Below are 18,487 nucleotides of genomic sequence, written 5' to 3' on the forward strand. Positions count from 1 at the left end.
TAGACCAAATGGACACAATAGATATTTACAGAACATTTCATTCAATGAAATGGATGGAGAATACGCATTCTTTTCCTCAGCACATGGATCATTCTCAAGGACAGACCATATGTTAGGCTGCAAAACAAGTCTTGACAAAATATTGACAATAATTAAAATTATATAAAATATCTTCTCTGACTGCAAAGGAATAAAACTAGAAATCAATGGCAAAAAGTATTTTGGAAATTCTACAAACACATGAAAATTAAACAATATGCTCCTGAATGACCAGTGATTCAATGGAAAAATTTAAAAGAAAATTTAAACATTTCTTGAAACAAACGATAATGGAAAGACAAAATACCAAATCCTATGGGATTCAGCAAAAGCAGTACAAAGAGTAAAGTTTACAGCTGTAAGTGCCTACATCAAAAAAGTAGAAAAATGTCAAATAAACAATCTAACAATGCATCTTAAAGAATTAAAAAAGCAAGAGCAAAACAAACTCAAAATTGGTAGAAGAAAAGAAATAACAAAGATCAGAACAGAAATAAATGAAACTTAAATGAAGAAAATAATACAAAGATCAATGAAACAAAAAGTTGGCTTCTTGATCTTTTCAAGAAACAAAATCAACAAACCTTTAGCCAGACTCAGAAGAAAAGGGAGAAGACCTAAATAAATAAAATCAGAGGTGAAAAAGAAGGCATTCCGACAGATACTACAAAAATTTAAAGGATCATTAGTGGCTACTATGAACAATTACACACCAATAAATTAGAAAACATAGAATAAATGGATAAATTCATAGACACATATAACCTACCAAGATTAAACTATAAAGAAATCCAAAGCCTGAACAGACCAATAATATGTAATGAGATCAAAGCTGTAATAAAAAGTCTCCCAGCAGAGAAAATCCCAGGACCCGATGACTTTACTGCTGAATTTTACCAAACATTTACAGAAGAACTAACACCTGTCACACTTAAACTATTCCAAAAAATAGAGCAAGAGAGAATACTACCAAACTCATTCTACCAGGTCATTGTTATCTTCATACCAAAATCAGACTAGGAGACATCAAAAAAACAGAAAAGTAAAGGCCATATCTCTGATGAACACTGATGCAAAAATCCTCAACAAAATAGAAGCAAACAAATTCAACAACACATTAAAAAGATCATTCATCATGGCCAAGTGGGATTCATCCCAGGGATGCAAGGATGGTTCAACTTACATAAACCAATGGATGTGATACATCATGTCAACAAAATAAAGGACCATATGATTATTTCAATTCATGCTGAAAAAGCATTTGATGAAACTCAACATCCCTTCATGATAAACACCTTCAACAAACTGGGTATAGAAGAAACATACCTCAGCAAAACAGAGCAACCAGACAAGAGAAAGAAAGGACATCCAAATTGGAAAGGAAGAAGTCAAATTATTCTTATTTGCAGATGATATTATCTTATATTTGGAAAAACCTAAAGACTCCTCCAAAAAACTATTAGAACTGATAAACAAATTCAGTGAAGTTGCAGGATACAAAATCAACATACAAAAATTCATGGCATATTGCCATGCCAGCAGCAAACAATATGAAAAAGAAACAAGAAAGTAATCTCATTTACAATAGCTACAAATAAAATAAAATACCTAGGAATTAACCAAAGAAGTGAAAGACTTCTGCAATGAAAACTATGAAAGATTGATGAAAGAAATTGAGGAGGCTTCACAAAAAAGGAAAAGATATTCCATGTTCATGGATTGAAGAATCACTATTGTTAAAATGTCCATACTATCAAAAGCAACCTACAGATTCAATGCAGTCCCTACCAAAATACCAATGACGTTCTTCACAGAAATAGAGAGAAAAAATCTAAAATTTATATGAAATTATAAAAGACCCATCATAGTCAAAGCTATCCTGAGCAAAAAGAACAAAACAAAGGGAATCACATTACCTGGCTTCAAATTATACTACAGAACTATAGTAACAAAACAGCATGGTTCTGGCATAAAAACAAACACATAAACCAATGAAACAGAATAGAGAATCCAGAAACAAATCCAGACATCTACAGTGAACTCATTTTTCACAAAGGTGCCAAGAACATACACTGGAGAAAGAACAGTCTCTTCAATAAATGGTGCTGGAAAAACTGTATATCCATGTGCAAAAGAATAAAACCAGACCCCTACCCCTCACCACATACAAAAATTAAATCAAAATGGATTAAAGATTTAAACTTAAGACCTCAAACTATAAAACTACTAAAAGAAAACATTGGGGAAACGCTCTAGGAAATTGGAGTGGGAGTAGATTTCTTGAGTAGTGCCCCACAATCACAGGCAACCAAAGCAAAAATAGAAAAATGAGATCATATCAAGTTAAAAAGCTTCTGCATTGCAAAGGAAAGAATCAGAAAAGTGAAGCGACAACCCACTGAAGGGAGAAAATACTTGCAAACTATCTATCTGACAAGGGATTAATAACCAGAATGTATAAGAAGCTCAAATAACTCTTTGGAAGAAAATCTAATAATCTGATTAAAAAATGGGCAAAACACCCAAATAGACATCTCTCAAAAGAAGACATACAAATGGCAAACAGGTATAAGAAAAGGTGCTCAACATCATTGATTATCAGAGAAATGCAAATCAAAAAACTACAGTGAGATATCATTTCACCTCATTTAAAATGGCTTATATCCAAAAGACAGGGAAAAAAAAAATGCTAGTGAGGATGTTGAGAAAGGGGAATCCTTATATGCTGTTGGTAGGAATGTAAATTAGCTCAACCACTATAAATAAATAACAGTGTGAAGTTTCCTCAAAAACCTAAAAATAGAATTATCATATGATCCAGCAATTGCACTGTTAGGTTATATACTTAAAAGAGAGAAAATCAGTATATTGAAGATATCTGCACTTCTATGTTTATTGCAGCACTGTTCACAATGGCCAAGATTTGGAAGCAACCTAAGTGTCCATCAGCAGTTGAATGGATAAAGAAAATGTGGTACATATACACAATAAAGCAGCATCCAGCCATAAAAAGAGAATGAGACCCAGTCATCTGCAACAACATGGATGGAACTGGAGGTCATTATGTTAAGTGAAATAAGCCAGGCACTGACAGAAAAACTTCACGTGTTCTCACTTATTTGTGGGGGCTAAAAATTACAATAATTGAACTCATAGAAATAGAGAGAAGGATGGTTACGAGAAGCTGGGAAGGGTAGTGGGAGGTTAGAGGGGAAGTGGGAATGGTTAATGGGTACAAAAATATAGTTGGACAGAATGAATAAGGTCTAGTATTTGATAGCACAACAGGGTTCCTACCATCAACAATAATTTATTGTACATGTAAAATTAGCTAAGAATATAACTGGATTGTTTGCAACACAAAGGAAGTATACAAGCTTGAGATGGATACTCCATTTAGCCTGATGTGATTATTACACATTGCATGCCTGTATCAAAATATTTCATGTACCCCATAAATATATATACCTACTACATACCTGCATAAATTAAAAATTAAAATTTTTTGAAATGTAAAAAAACAAATTTTCTATAATAAAAAAATGAAAGCTTCTTGTAAATTTTCCAGTGCTATAAATCACAAATACCCAAACCTGTTCCTGCTTTCAGAAACAGAACAAAATAACCCTCTGATTCTTCAGGGTTCTTCAAGCTATTGCCACTTTCCTTTCTTTCCCTTCATAGGAAAAGCTTGTGAAAAATAAACTGATGTCTTTGTCTGATTTCAGGGACTGATTTCACTTTTTCACTCTGCACTTCACTATATTCTGTTTTTTAAAATAAATCTCTATGGAATTAGTCCACTCCCAAAAATCCCAATTCCCTCCCAGGTTGTTCCATTTAGCTATGAAGAATTCCTATAAGAAGCCACAGCTGACTCCAGAATTCACATTAGAAAGCCTGGGCTGCTGGTATCTATTCTTGGCCCCAATCCTGAACAACTTCAACAGAGCAAACTTACTCCTCAGAACTTCCTCTAGAGGAAATAAGGAAGAGCACCTTATTTTGCTTTTAGTGCCGTTCCTTTATTGTCTTATCCTCTATATTTAACACATGGACTTGTTATTTCAGACATGCCTTCCTTTCTCCCATGTTCATACCTCCCGATACCAAGATGGCATCCCCAGAACACCTCAGGTAATGCTCTTCCCAACTCAACCAAGCCCAGGGACTCAGTGAGCTGTAGCCCCACTCCCAGCAGGTGGCAGCCCACTACCTCACTTACTTCTGCTTTTGGGACAGGCCCCCATATGAACCAGTAGCCATTTTTCCGTCTCTATCTTACCTAGCCCCTGCTCTATATTAAATATGGTTGACCGCCCCGTTTCTTAAATGTGCCACTTTCTTGTTTCTCTAACACCATTCTCCTGGGAATTGTCACTACCACCCTAGCCCTCCATCTCAATCTCCTTTTTAGATACATTATTTCATCAACTCCTGTAAAATACTGTTGTTACTTTAGATTTTCTTCTCAGCCCTCCCTCTTCCTTCACCCTTGGCTGCACATTGGAATCGCATGGGAGCTTCTACAAATAAACAATGTGTGATCTACCTTCAACGATTACCATTTAACTGGATGCGGGAAAGGGGTGGATGTCCAGGGGTCGAATTTTTTTTTTTTCTCTGAGACGCAGTTTTGCTCTTGTTGCCCAGGCTGGAGTGCAAAGGCGTGATCTTGGCTCACCGCAACCTCTGCCTCCCAGGTTCAAGCGATTCTCCTGGATTACAGGCAAGCGTCAGCATTCCCGGCTAATTATTTGGATTTTTAGTAGAGATGGGGTTTCTCCATGTTGGTCAGGCTGGGCTTAAACTCCTGACCTCTGGTGATCCACCCACCCCGGCCTCCCAAAATGCTGGGATTACAGGCGTGAACCACTGCGCCCGGCCGGTATTAGTAACTTTTTAAAGCTCCCCTTGTATTTCAATGTGTAGTCCTGGTTGAGAAGCTCAGGTGTAAACAATACCCAGGCCTCATTGAGGCTGTCTTGGAAACACATGAGAAGCACATTCCTCCTTGTCATCCCTCACTGCTGTGGCTTTCTTCAGGCCTGGGTCATTATCACGTAAATCACCACAGTATCCTCCTAACTCATCTCTCTCCTCCAGGGTACACTCCACACAGCTTCCAAAGTGAACTTTCTACAATGTCAAGGTTGATTTTGATAATTTTAAGGCCATCAATGTCTCTCTCTTCCAAGTTATCACTGGAAAGCACATGAGGCTCTGTGCACGCTGCTCTCCAGCTATTCCAGATGAGACGGTTGGTTGTGGGGTCAACTCACCACACCCTCTGGAGGCCCCAAGCTTTGTGCATGGCATTTCCACTGCCTGGCACAACTGTCTCCCCGACCCTTCCCTCTTACCCTATGAGTTTTTTTTTTCCTTTCTTCATTTGTGCATATGTATGCCTTTTGTTATCTTAGAAGTAATGGTTAAATGGTAAAATGATATCAATAAACATTTGGGGAATACCCACTAGGAGAAAACATCCTCTAGCTCTGCTATCCACAGGGTCTGGCTGCACTTTCTTTTTTTTTTTTTTTTTTTGAGACGGAGTCTTTCTCTGTCCCCCAGGCTGGAGTGCAGTGGCGCAATCTCGGCTCACCGCAAGCTCCGCCTCCCGGGTTCACGCCATTCTCCTGCCTCAGCCTCTCCGAGTAGCTGGGACTACAGGCGCCCGCCACCACGCCCGGCTAATTTTTTGTATTTTTAGTAGAGACGGGGTTTCACCATGGTCTCGATCTCCTGACCTCGTGATCCGCCCGCCTCGGCCTCCCAAAGTGCTGGGATTACAGGCTTGAGCCACCGCGCCCGGCTGCACTTTCATATTCATATCTTAGACTTATAACTACTGGTAATCACGATGGCGAAACGCTTTAGAGATTACAAAGCGCTCATTTGATCATCAAAACCACCTTTTAAGAGACTAAATGAATAGATGTTCAAGGCCCCTTAAAATTGAATATTGTGTATAATATATCAAATATATAGTCAATATATAATAGGAAGTATATTGGGGAAGGAGAAAAACTGTGAGGGGTATCCTCAGGAATATTAATGAGTGTCCTTCCATAGTTACAGCTGTATGAAGCAGAGTTACAGTTTTAAACAGTACAGCTGATATGCACACGAAATTAGTTGATTTCTTGATGCTTGATCTAATATTTTTATGAGCCCCACTCAGTATTTTGTTTATCAAAGGCAGAATATCCTCTCTTTGTACTCCTGCTATAATAATCCTAATGCTATCTGCAGCAAATGGATGTGTTTTGCAGAATAGGCGGAAGGTCTTATCCACAGATAGGCAACAGAAGAGTATTAATATAGTTCCAAAATATTAACCCTTTACATTTATAAACAAAGTGCAACAGTTCAGAACAGAGTTATGCAAAATCATCATAAAAAATCATAAGTGGCTTCCAGGGCTAAGCCTTGACAGCGGTGTTAAAACACCAACAGGGAATGTGTAAATCAAAAGGAAATTGGTGAGTAATGGAAGCCCAGACAGTCAATGAAGGCATCATAAAATCTGACTTGGCAGGGCTGGGTAAGCTCTGCCTGAGGAAAGAGTAATGTAGGCTGATGACACTCAACACTTGAATGACATCCTACTCCTAATTGTTGAGGGTTAGCAAGTAACTTTCTGTTTACAACTTGGCTTATTGTGTCTTTTATTCCTAGAAAGAGAAAACTGGTCATTCCAATATGACTACTCTAATCCACATAACAATCACAGCTCACCAAATAAATAACAAAACTGTCATGGTGTATATATCAGTCTCTTTCATATTGGTGAATAAGTTCCCATTCCTGGGGAAAGGAACTCCTTGGTGAGTTAATCAAATGAGGTCTTGTGCCTGTATGGCTGAGGGCCAGATGTGGGACTTGGGTGAATTTGCAAAGATAAAAACTGCTTTGTGAAGTACGTACCTTCTTCTGAGAATAAGACGTTTCTCTATCTTTCTTCTCCAGAGCTAACTTGGAGTCATAAGTCAAGTGATTAAATTCCATACCATTTTAGATGCCTAGTTAGATAATGCTCATTCCAATGAATTTATAATAAAATATGAGACAGTCCCTAAATAACAAAATAGCAATGACAGATAACACGTGCTTCCCTCTTTCATTATCATAGGAATTCATATGTGGAAACATTCATACATTCCAAAGCTGAGAATAACACTGTGTTTATGGAGAAATTCATCGCCTTGGAAAGTATCATTCTTATCTGGTTTGAAGACAAAATAAGACATACTGTAGGCCCCTAAAAACCACCAGTTCATTGTTGTAATATAATTGTTATGTAACAACTGGTTGCTCTGGTGAGAATTTATACCCAACTAACTTTATAAAATTCATAGATTTGGGACAGGAAGATAACAAAAATAACAACTAAAGAAAGCAATGACTAGTATCCTCTTAAAGCTTAATCTTTACAGTATCCCTGTGAGGAAGTCATCAAGGAGAATATGCCTAGTAGAGCCATCACAGAGGCCGACCCACTCAACTACACTAACTGGTGTCACGAGTTTCACACTCTAACACACATGTGCCCAGCCTTACCAAGAGTGGAGCCTGAATTCAACAGATCAACGGCCAAAGGGCTGGAAGAAGGGTTCTTCCTTCAAAACATCAAGATCTAATTTATGTATTGTACAATAGTAAATACATTTTACTAGTGAGAGTCCTCCCATGTGTCATCAGGTTTTAATTTTATTTCATTTTCAAAGTCTGAGTATTTACTTTTAATCGGGGTATCAATATCATTCATAATTTCAATTTCTCCTCTCCTGGCAATTCAGTGAAATGCATGAAGTTGTGATTAGTCCACATCATGGACTATGGTTGCTGATTCATTCTTATCATGACAACCAAAGCACCGGAAATGAAACCGAAGAAATAAAAGCTGGTTTCTAGGAGATTCGTTTAAATTGTTTAGTTGGGTTAAACATCGTGGGCAACCAAGTGGTTTATCCCTAACTTTTAAAGAGATTCAGAACAGTTACATTTTCTCTAATCTGGCTTGGAAATGCCAGGGGGTGGAGGGGTAGTCGGGAGGGGTGGCATTCACAGTAAAGAGTGGGAGTCACTTGGTTAACTTTTCTTGTCACACTGCTGTGGGGCCAGCCTGTGTCTTACCAGAAATTCTGAGTGCCTCTTCCTATGATTAAGTGAACATTTCATGACTGACTCTTAAAGAAATTTTACCAACCAAAAGGCTGATTTTAAAATAGAAACTATACATTATTTTAAACAATTGAGGTGTTAAGTTTAATCATGTTAATAGATGAATGCAATGTTAATCAAAAGCTGAACCTGTGGGCTTTCCAACAAAGAAATGTTAAATAACAATACACTGGAGTTATTTGTTTTAACTTTTAACTTTTTGTTTTCTTAAAAGAATAAGAAAATGTTAAAAACAGTTTGGAGTGATGAAAATGTATGATAATACCAAAAATAATTCACTCAGGATGCCAAGTGGTGCTTACTCACAGATCAAATGTGTGAGTGGCCCACAGAAAACTTAAGCTTCCGATAGGCATCTATTTTTCATTTGAAAATAAAGGTTAAAATCGCAGGCGTATTTGGGGAGAAAATAATGCTGGCAGCTATAAAATGTTATTAAATAATTTATATCAAGGCTATTCTAACACTGGTAGGTGGATTTACAATCTTTTAAAACCACTAGAATTTGGGAATTTGAAAGCAAAAAATGAACAAACGAGGAAAAATAATCTTCCGGTGTCTAAAATACGACCTGGCAGTTTGTAATGAGTTCATTTTCCAAGCAAAGCATCAGCCAGCTTGAAATGTCAATCAATATTTTATGATGTTGTCATTATTTTTCACAGGGGCCCAAGAAACCCTGCTGACCCAGGTGTAGATTAATTACATCTAGTCAGCTTCAACAGCCTCCTTAACTATCATCCTTTCCTTTTGCCTTTCTCTTTCCTGTTACACCTGCAACTTTTAGTTCACCTCTCAATTTAGACTTATGCCCTTCACACGTTATATTTGCTCTTCAAAGAGAGGTCCCAACCTATTGCTTCAGTTGTCTTGACATGTACACCTACCTAGATATTTATGGATACCACATGCTTATATTATTTCCAGAAGTATTTCTAGCCTTTTTAATGTGTAATATTTAATAAAGGAATTTTCAGAGTAAGTTCTATTAAAAAGATAAAAGCTAAATTTAATTAAGTAATTCCAAACATAAGGGAACTAAGAACAACTCTGACAAGAGGTCAAGAAAACACAGTAAGAATATCACATTGAAGGCTCCCCATCCATTCATTCATTAGCTTTTCTAACTGAAGCTTTAATGGGAGGGCCCTCCTTTAGAGGTCAGAAGGAATTTGGTCCTCACCGTCTTCTGCCCTGTCATTTCATCTCAGACCAGGTTCCACTTAACCATGTTTATTCCAATATCAAGAATAGGCATTGAACTAAAAAATGTATAACTGAATGCACAATGGCACTCTTGTAGTATAATCTGTACTCTTAAGCATTTTGTCAAAACAGCTACAATATATGAAAAACTTGAAGGGACACTCACCTGCCTCACAATTTTCAGTCACGAGCCCTTTGTACAGATGGTGGCTGAAGGAAATCTTTACATCTTCTCCTTCCATGTGAATGACCAACAGACCTGTGGTTGTCCTGGCTGGAACGCCCTGGTCTGTAACTTTTAACTGCAGCCAGATAGGGAAATATTCTGAAGACGGATTTTGCTGAAATTGAATTTCTCCTGTATATTTATCAATAGAAAACATTGACTGGGTCTCTGCAAAACTAAAAACCACAGTTCCATTGGGCCCTAAGTCTGGGTCATCAGCTCTCACAATGACGGTTGTCTGGTTTGTAGGCGACTGGGGGGAAAGAAACACATCAAAAGGGTTCTGTTCCAAAACTGGATCATTGTCATTAACATCAGTGACATACACTTTTATAATTGCGGTGGTGCTTCGTGAGTCCTGAATGCTACAGTCTCTGGCCACAGCACTAAATGTGTGCTGAGATCTGGCTTCACGGTTGAGGGTGTTGCTGGTTCTCAATGTGCCTGACATAGGATCAATGGTGAATGCACCAGAAGCCTCATCAGTCAGAAAATACTCAGTTTGCCCATTCAGGCCTTCATCCTTGTCCACAGCTGAAAGCACAAGAACCACTGTTCCCACTTCAGCGTCTTCTCTCACAGAGGACTGGTAATAAAGTGTGGGAAAAGAAGGACTGTGGTCATTGGCATCCAAAACTCTAACTTGCAGGTGTATTACAGAGCTCCTAGGTGGATCTCCCAGGTCAGAGCACAGAATGGCAAGGGTAAAATTGCTGACTTGCTCCCGGTCCAAAGCACGAGTGGTTGAGAGTTCTCCTGACATCTCATTTATAGCAAAGTACTCATCGGTATTTCCATCTATCAAAGAAAACAATTCCAAATTCATTTGAATTGAAAAAGTAGCAGCTCTTTGATAGCACTATCTATGGTATTCATTTATACATTTATTAAAAATATATTTATTCCCGATTATATTGTATCCTAGCGCTTTTGTAAATATTGGAGATATAACAGTAAACATGATAAAGGCTCTGCCCTCATGAAACTTCTGTTCTATTGAGGGGATAAACAGAATAATATGATTCAATGCCTATCTTTAATCAGTCAATAATTAGAACACTTGCTTTCACTGATTTGCAGCCATATGATTTTTTGTGTGCATCTACAACTTTTAATATATTTTTCCTCATATGAGGATGAAGATGTATGTTTTATTTAACACAAAACAATAGGGGTTGAGGATAAAAAACAGAATACAATGTCCTTTTTAAAGATATCTATCAGAAATGAACAGATTTGATTTGTAGTTATTTTCTATTACCCACTACAGATTTCATGCCTGTTATACTATTGCAGTAAGGTTTCTCTTCTACATGTCCACAGCATTTTGTACATAAATCATGACACTTTGGTTAGAGTTAGCTGGACACTTGCCTATTTCTTCCAAAACATAAATAAGGACAATGTTCTATTCATCTATTCCTTAAAAAAATCTGCCCTTTATTATATTCCATCGTATCAAGTAGAATAAAACTTAAAATTGAACACAGGGACAAAAAGCTTTCAAAGACATTTTTAAATAACCCTGAAAATTAGTGAGTAAAAATGTGGTTCAAATACCTGCCAGCCATATTATTGGATGAAGAGCAGGCCCAATAGTGTGGGAACTTACTAGAGTCTGCATATCAGAGGCATATGAGGACCAAGTGGTATGGCATTTAGAGGAAACAACAGCAATAGGTAGTTTTAGGGAGGAGGAGAGGGCCCTGCATTTGTATTCATGAGGCATAGTTAATTTACACCAAAAGTAGAGATGATTGGACAAACCCACATTTCTGTAGTATTTGTGGTTGATAAAGTGATTCAGTCATTCAGCAAACATTTGATGAGCACCTACTATGTGCCAGGTTTCTGCTTGAGATCACAGATATGAAGGGAGTAAGACATGACCTAGCTCCAAGAGTTCACAGTCTAAAAGGAAAGGCTGGCCAATACTCAGATATTAAAGTACCGTGTGAAAATCATATGTACAGAGTGCTAAATGAGTACATCTAGATAGTGCTAGCCAAGGGGTGCTGTTTCTCTGAGAAGTATGGCGAAAGGGCACATAGTCCTATGTTAGTATGGCCCAGAAATGCTTATTGGAAAAAGTGACATCAAATCTCACTCCTAAAGTGGAGGAAGCCATACTAGAAGTTTTGGATAGAGTGTTCTATGCAAAGGAAAGAGCCTGTGAGAAGTTCTATAAGAATATAAGATTTAACAGGCTGCAAATGTTTGGGTGTGACTAGTACACAGGGTTCCTGGGTGTTTGTATGTGGCGAGTAGGAAAAGGGCTGGCAGTAGTGGCAGAGGAAAGACATGAATTTGGGAGGTAAGCACGGGGTCAAATTGTGAAGGGCTCTGTGTATACTGCTGAAGATTCTATAGTTTCTCCTGAAATCCATGAGGAAGCCCCCTGAAGGATTTTGGACAGGAAAGTGTCATGAATCAAATTTCTATTTTACGAATAGTATTGAGGCAGCATGTGAAAGTTTGTTTAGAAAATAGGATGGTTCCTGTAATCTCAGAACTTTTGGAGACCAAGGCGGGAGGATCGCTTGAGTCCAGGAATTTGAGTCCAGCCTGGGTAACATAGTGAGACCTCATCTCTACAAAAAAAAAAAAAAAAAATGTTTTTAAGTTATTCAGGCATGGTGGCATGTGCCTGTATTCCCCGCTACTCAGAAGGCTGGGGTGGGAGAATTGCTTGAGCCTGGCAGGGGGTAGAGGCTGCAGTGAGCTGTGATTGTGCTGCTGCAGTGAGCTGTGAATGCACCACTGCACAGCTTTGGTGACAGAGCGAGAGCCTGTCTTAAAAAAAAAAAAGAAAAGAAAACGAAAATGGGAAGTAGTCATAGTAATCTACTTGTGCAACAAGGAGTATCTGAAACAATATGTGCATGCAGGAAGTGAACAGATTGCAAAGATACCAAGGAGAAAAAATAAGAAGTTATGGAGAAAGGATTCATGATCTGGCTTAGGCGAATAAGTGAAGGGTGTTTCGACTAGTCAATTATCTTTAAAACGAGGGCTGAGTACAGCTGGGTTACTTGAAGTTTTCTAAGGAATTCACTTGGAAACATGTAGTTTTGTGGTAATCTCCAGTAGTTCAATTTAAATATCCTTATTCCTAAAATTGCTCTACCTGAGAGCGCACCTGGGATCATGGAATTTATCTTTCCCATTCACCTTTATAAGCACTCTTCTTGCAAATTAAAAAAGAAAATCTCCCTCTCACCCAAATAAATGGCTGCCAAATAAAGTGGTCATTCCCAATGTTGAAAGTTCAATGTCAAAACAGTGACTGACTTTAATGCCTGGGAAAAACATCCTTTTGCAGTGGGAGAAGGTCTCTGCTATCAACCAAATTATAGGGCCTATTCAAGCTTTCAAGTGGTAGATAAATAAAAAAATAAAGACTATTCATTAACTTTTTGGCATATAACTCAGAAGGCGTACAAGTACTAAATTAAATTCTGTAACAATACTTCCATTTTTAAAAAGGTGAGCAAGAATTTTCAGTGCTTACATCTGTAACAAAGAGAAACAGCAACAGACTTGGCACTGTGCTTTGCCTTTTGCCTTATTTTTATTTATTTATTTATATTTTTTGGACAGAGTTTTGCTCTTGTTGCCCAGGCTGGAGTGCAGTGGCATGATCTCAGCTCACCGCAACCTCCGCCTACCAGATTCAAGCGATTCTCCTGCCTCAGCCTCCCGAGTAGCTAGGTTTACAGGCATGTGCCACTGGCTAATTTTGTATTTTTAGTAGAGACGGGGTTTCTCCATGTTGGTCAGGCTGGCCTCAAACTCCAGACCTCAGTTGATCCACCCACCTCGTCATCCCAAAGTGGTGGGATTACAGTTGTGAGCCACTGCGCCCAGCCACTTTGCCTTATTTTAGCAAACAGGAACATACATTCCCAGATTCATGAACTCACTGGAAAAAAGAAACCCACTAATCCGATTCAGAGATGCATTTACAACACAATTTTACTTTTTATGTTATTATTTGTCAAAATTTGGAATACATTTTTGCTATTTTGATCTTACAATCATAATAATAACAATCTAATATAATTTTCAAAACTGAGATCTTATGTTCATTGGAAATTTTTAGAAATCTTAGATTTATCCATATATTTTAGTTGTAGAAAAGTAAAATAAAATGATCAATACTTTAAGCATAAAAGTCTATTACATTGTGATAAAATTCTGCAAGGATGGAGAAAGGTAATATTGATTGAGGAAGTAAAAATGCAAAACATATAACTGAAAATGCTTGTTCATACATATAATTGAAAAAAACTCAAGTAAAATTCTACATTTTTATTAACTTAAAAAAATCATATTTCAAACTGTAGAGGCTGTGAGCTATGAAAATGTACAATTCACTTGGCATTCCCAGCGCCCTGCGCTCCCTGTGACTGCACTGTGCAGGTGTCTTGGTTTGTGCAGGGTTGTTCTCATCCTTGCCAGCATCTCCTTCCCCTTTCTCCCCTTACGTACCTCATTCCCTTCTTTGCCAAGTTGCAGGGGCTGTTTTAGGCCTGGGTTCTGTTTTTAGAAGGGCAGGTTTAGCAAACAACCCTGCCTATCTCCTGTGTGACTCTTCTATCACCTTTGCTGTGTCAACTTTTTAGCCTATTTCCTGGGCATGGTGGCTTGGCAGGCAGCTTTGCCAATCCAAGGTATGCTCTCTGCTCCTGGAAAGATTTCTGAGTCCCACAGCCATCCAAGGGCTACGGAGCTCCCAGTTTCCAACCTGGCTGAGAAGGTGGCCTCAGCTTGGGCAGAACAGGTGGAGACTTTGGGACCATGAAGAGACATGCAGAGCCAGGAAACAGGAAGGTGACACAAGGGGAGGATGCCTTTCATATATATATGAAATATATATACACATATATATATGAAATATATATACACATATATATATGAAATATATATACACATATATATATGAAATATATATACACGTATATATGAAATACATACACACGTATATATGAAATACATACACACGTATATATATGAAATACATACACGTATATATGAAATACATACACACGTATATATGAAATACATACACAAGTATATATGAAATACATATACACGTATATATGAAATATATATACGTCTATATGAAATATATGTATACGTCTATATGAAATATATGTATACATCTATATATGAAATATATGTATACGTCTATATATGAAATATATATACGTCTATATATGAAATATATATACGTCTATATATGAAATATCTATACATATCTATGAAATATCTATACATATCTATGAAATATATATACATATCTATGAATATATATACACATATATATGAAAAATATATACACATATATATGAAATATATATACATACATATATATATACACATACATATATATATATATATATGTATATATTTTGAGACAAAGTCTCACTCTTTTCCCCCAGGAAGGAGTGCAATGGCATGCTCTCAGCTCATTGCAACCTCTGCCTCCTGAGTTCAAGTGATTCTCCTGGCTCAGCCTCCCGAGTAGCTGGGATTACAGGTGCCTGCCACCACGCCCAGCTAATTTTTGTATTTTTAGTAGAGGCGGGGTTTCACCATGTTGGTCAGGCTGGTCTCGAACTCCTGACCTCAGGTGATCCGCCCACCTTGGCCTCCCAAAGTGCTGGGATGACAGCCATAAGCCACCGTGCCTGGCCGCCTTTCAAATATTTTTAAGGTATTTTTTATTCTATCGAATACTTTTAAAAGGTGATATAACAGTCTTATTTTAATGTGTCAATATGTAGGATATGCTGGGAAACACACCTTTGTTACTCTTTAAGCTTATGGGAAAAAGTTTAGTTGACAACATAAAAATATGTCTGTGTTGGTACATAAGTTTTCAAGATTATTTTAAGGGTAAGTGAAGCAAAAAAAAAAAAAAAATAGCTGAAGATCACTGGCAGAGACTAGCAGAAGGACCCAGACCATGATCGGGGAGGTAGAAAGGGGGTGAGGCTGATGTGTCATTTTGGACACATTGATAATGCAATGCTGTTGGATAGAGAGACTGGGTCCTTGGGACTGTTAGGAAATTGTGAAACAATTTGAAATAGGAGGAACAAGATGAGTAGGTGTCTTGGTATTGAAGAAAGAAGGGTGGGGCACAGGTGTCCAGTGTGTCTTTGCCATCAGAGTGGTCTTCCACCTTCACCACATTTGGACCACTCTGTAAATTGTTGAAAACTGATAATAATGTAAATGATTCTTGTCCACAGAAATGCAAGTAAATCTGGTGAAATGCACTGATTGTTGTCTTGCAAATACACCTTTTCTGCATTTCAGAATTCCTCATTCCCTTTGTGTGTGTATGTGCCTGTGTGTGGCTCTTGGAATTCTCCTTGAACACATTTTAACATCTTTTTGGTTTACTTATTAATTAGTGAATTAAATAAAAGTAATTTGCAGGTACCATTTTTATACTTGTATGAGAGTTATTACTTTACTTTTAAAAACAATATCCTTTAATGGGACCTAGATCTAGGATGCAGACAGAGATGGGAGCCATTGGCATCCCAGTGGTAGCTAAAGACAGGGATTGGATGAAATGACCCAGTAAGAATCTGTCTATGAGACAAGAAAAATTAAAAAAATTAAAACTGATCACATGAAAGCAACAAAAATAGAAAAACACTATCTTTTCCATCCTTACATCCACTAATGTTAGCATAGAAAAAAATTCACAGCAGTTTGCAAAGGCAGATTTTTAAAGAATGTGGAGAGCAGTGGTTCAAGGTGGCTGTGAGAAGGAGGTAGAGAGAAAGCTCATGGCACCAGTCAGTTCTGACTGGGTGTGTATTTTGTAGAGAAAAGCAACAGGTATCAAACACAGAGTAATCAACACAGAGTGTGTGTGTCAACTCAGCATCCTGGAAGAAATTTTAATTTAAAAGTACTTACCAATTTGGGAGGCTGAGGCACAAGAATTGCTTGAACCTGGGAGGTGAAATTGCAGTGAGCCATCGCGCCACTGCACTCCAGCCTGGGTGACAGAGTGAGATTCTGTCTTAAACAAACAAACAAACAAACTTACCAATTATGTGATATTCAACAGCTCTGTTATTGCCAGCATCCATATCAGAGGCTAAAACAGTATAGACAACCTCTGGTTCCTGGTTTTCCAGAATCTCAATGTCATAACTGGAAACAATAAACTCTGGTGCGTGATCGTTTTCATCTTCAACGGTGCAGAGGATTGTTGTGGTGCTGGACAATGAAGGGAATCCCCCATCTCGTACTAGTACTGACACAGAACACAAAGACGGCATGAATTGTGGCCTTTGATTCATACCTAAAATATATTGTTCTAACTAGACAAAGTCAGGCTAACCAGGTAGCACTGTCTCAATAATATTTTATTTAAAAACACCCCACCAAAATATAACATTTCACCACTTAACAAGTTTTTTTTAAATTTTATTTTTAATTTTTTTTTTAGCATAATCAAAGAATCCCTTACCTCGAAGGGTGAAGACTTCTTGAATTTCTCTGTCAAGTATGGTGGTTGTCACTACCTCTCCAGTGTCAGAATTTATCTGGAATGATTCAAATGAAGCACCTGGCATGATTTCAAACTGAAGCTTGGAATTGACTCCTTAAGAAAAATATAAAGAAAAACTTAGCAATCATTTCTTTGAAATACATTTATCCACTTTCCTATTTCTTTTCCTTTGAACATGTTAGGCCATAGATGAAAATGGCAAGATTCTCAAACAGCCTTTAAATTAAGGTAAAAGAAAAACACTTTTGGCTGTTCTTGCTAAAATAAAAGCCTCATGGGCTGAAATGCTTGATTTTCAAAAGTCTTATGAGACTTCCCCACAGTGAATGCTTAGAATTTTTTCCTTCCCATAAAAAATTTCTTATGAGTGTGCAACTCTACAACATATTCCTAATTACTCCTTCTAACACCCCTGATTGTGATTTAATGACTTAATTGTAAGCTTGCAGGGCAAATGACAATTTCTGTAGATTGACCTGCTGTTTAAAAGCCCGTGCTAAGTTACAGAACTCTGTTTATTCTCAACCTCAAGAAGCGAGCACCTAGAATTGCTTATATACGTATTTCTGTTTGTTTTGTTTTCCACTTAGTGTTCAGTCTACTATCCGGAGTGAGAAATGTGGTACCACATCATTACGCATTTTGGAAATAATTCTTCCCATATTTTTGTGGTTTCATTTCTCCCCTGAGAAAAGTATCACGTCATTTCCATGTCTGGTTATGAAGATCATTCATACTACTAATTTTAATGAGTCTGTCCCATGCCATTGTAATTTATTTGCATTTTACACAAGTTCCTCTCAGTTATTTTCCTATGTTCCTTTCTTAACTGACAAGAATCTAGGTGTGCACACAGTACTGAGAATATATGATGTTATACTTTAATAAAAGGTGAAATGTCATTCTTTTGACCTTAACAAAAAATCTTCAATTACAAATTTCCATCTTGCAGTCTTAAAAGGTAAATTTTCATTACATTATGATCTGGCAGATATTATATAGGACTGAGAGCTGAAAGGAGTGAAATAGAATTCTAGTTTTATATAAGAATGAATATACATATCTTATTACTATATAACTTGAAGGAGAAATATATTTGAGATATAATCCGCAGGCATTAGAATGACCCTGAGAAATAAAAGGCTAATAACATAGGACCAATGTATTTGATATGACATGGTCAGAGGTCACCAAAATGCTTCATTCTATTATTAGGCATTAGGCATATTATTAATGATATTATTAAAGAGTCATAGTGATTATTTCAGTAACTTAAGGATCATATA

At 37.4% G+C, this 18,487-nt stretch overlaps 1 protein-coding gene across 1 annotated transcript in view; it reads right to left on the reverse strand.

Annotated features, from left to right (window-relative positions):
• DCHS2 (dachsous cadherin-related 2) overlaps nucleotides 1-18,487 on the reverse strand; it is a 269,592-nt gene that overhangs the window by 62,976 nt on the left and 188,129 nt on the right. The window contains exons 12-14 of the mRNA XM_063638296.1: nucleotides 17,160-17,294; nucleotides 16,734-16,943; nucleotides 9,599-10,456 (exon numbers count right to left, since the gene is read on the reverse strand). Of these exons, the coding sequence (XP_063494366.1) occupies nucleotides 9,599-10,456; nucleotides 16,734-16,943; nucleotides 17,160-17,294 (1,203 nt within the window). The remainder of the gene's footprint in view (nucleotides 1-9,598; nucleotides 10,457-16,733; nucleotides 16,944-17,159; nucleotides 17,295-18,487) is intronic.

This window comes from Symphalangus syndactylus, chromosome 4 (assembly GCF_028878055.3).
Source record: "Symphalangus syndactylus isolate Jambi chromosome 4, NHGRI_mSymSyn1-v2.1_pri, whole genome shotgun sequence".
Classification (NCBI taxonomy): domain Eukaryota; kingdom Metazoa; phylum Chordata; class Mammalia; order Primates; family Hylobatidae; genus Symphalangus; species Symphalangus syndactylus.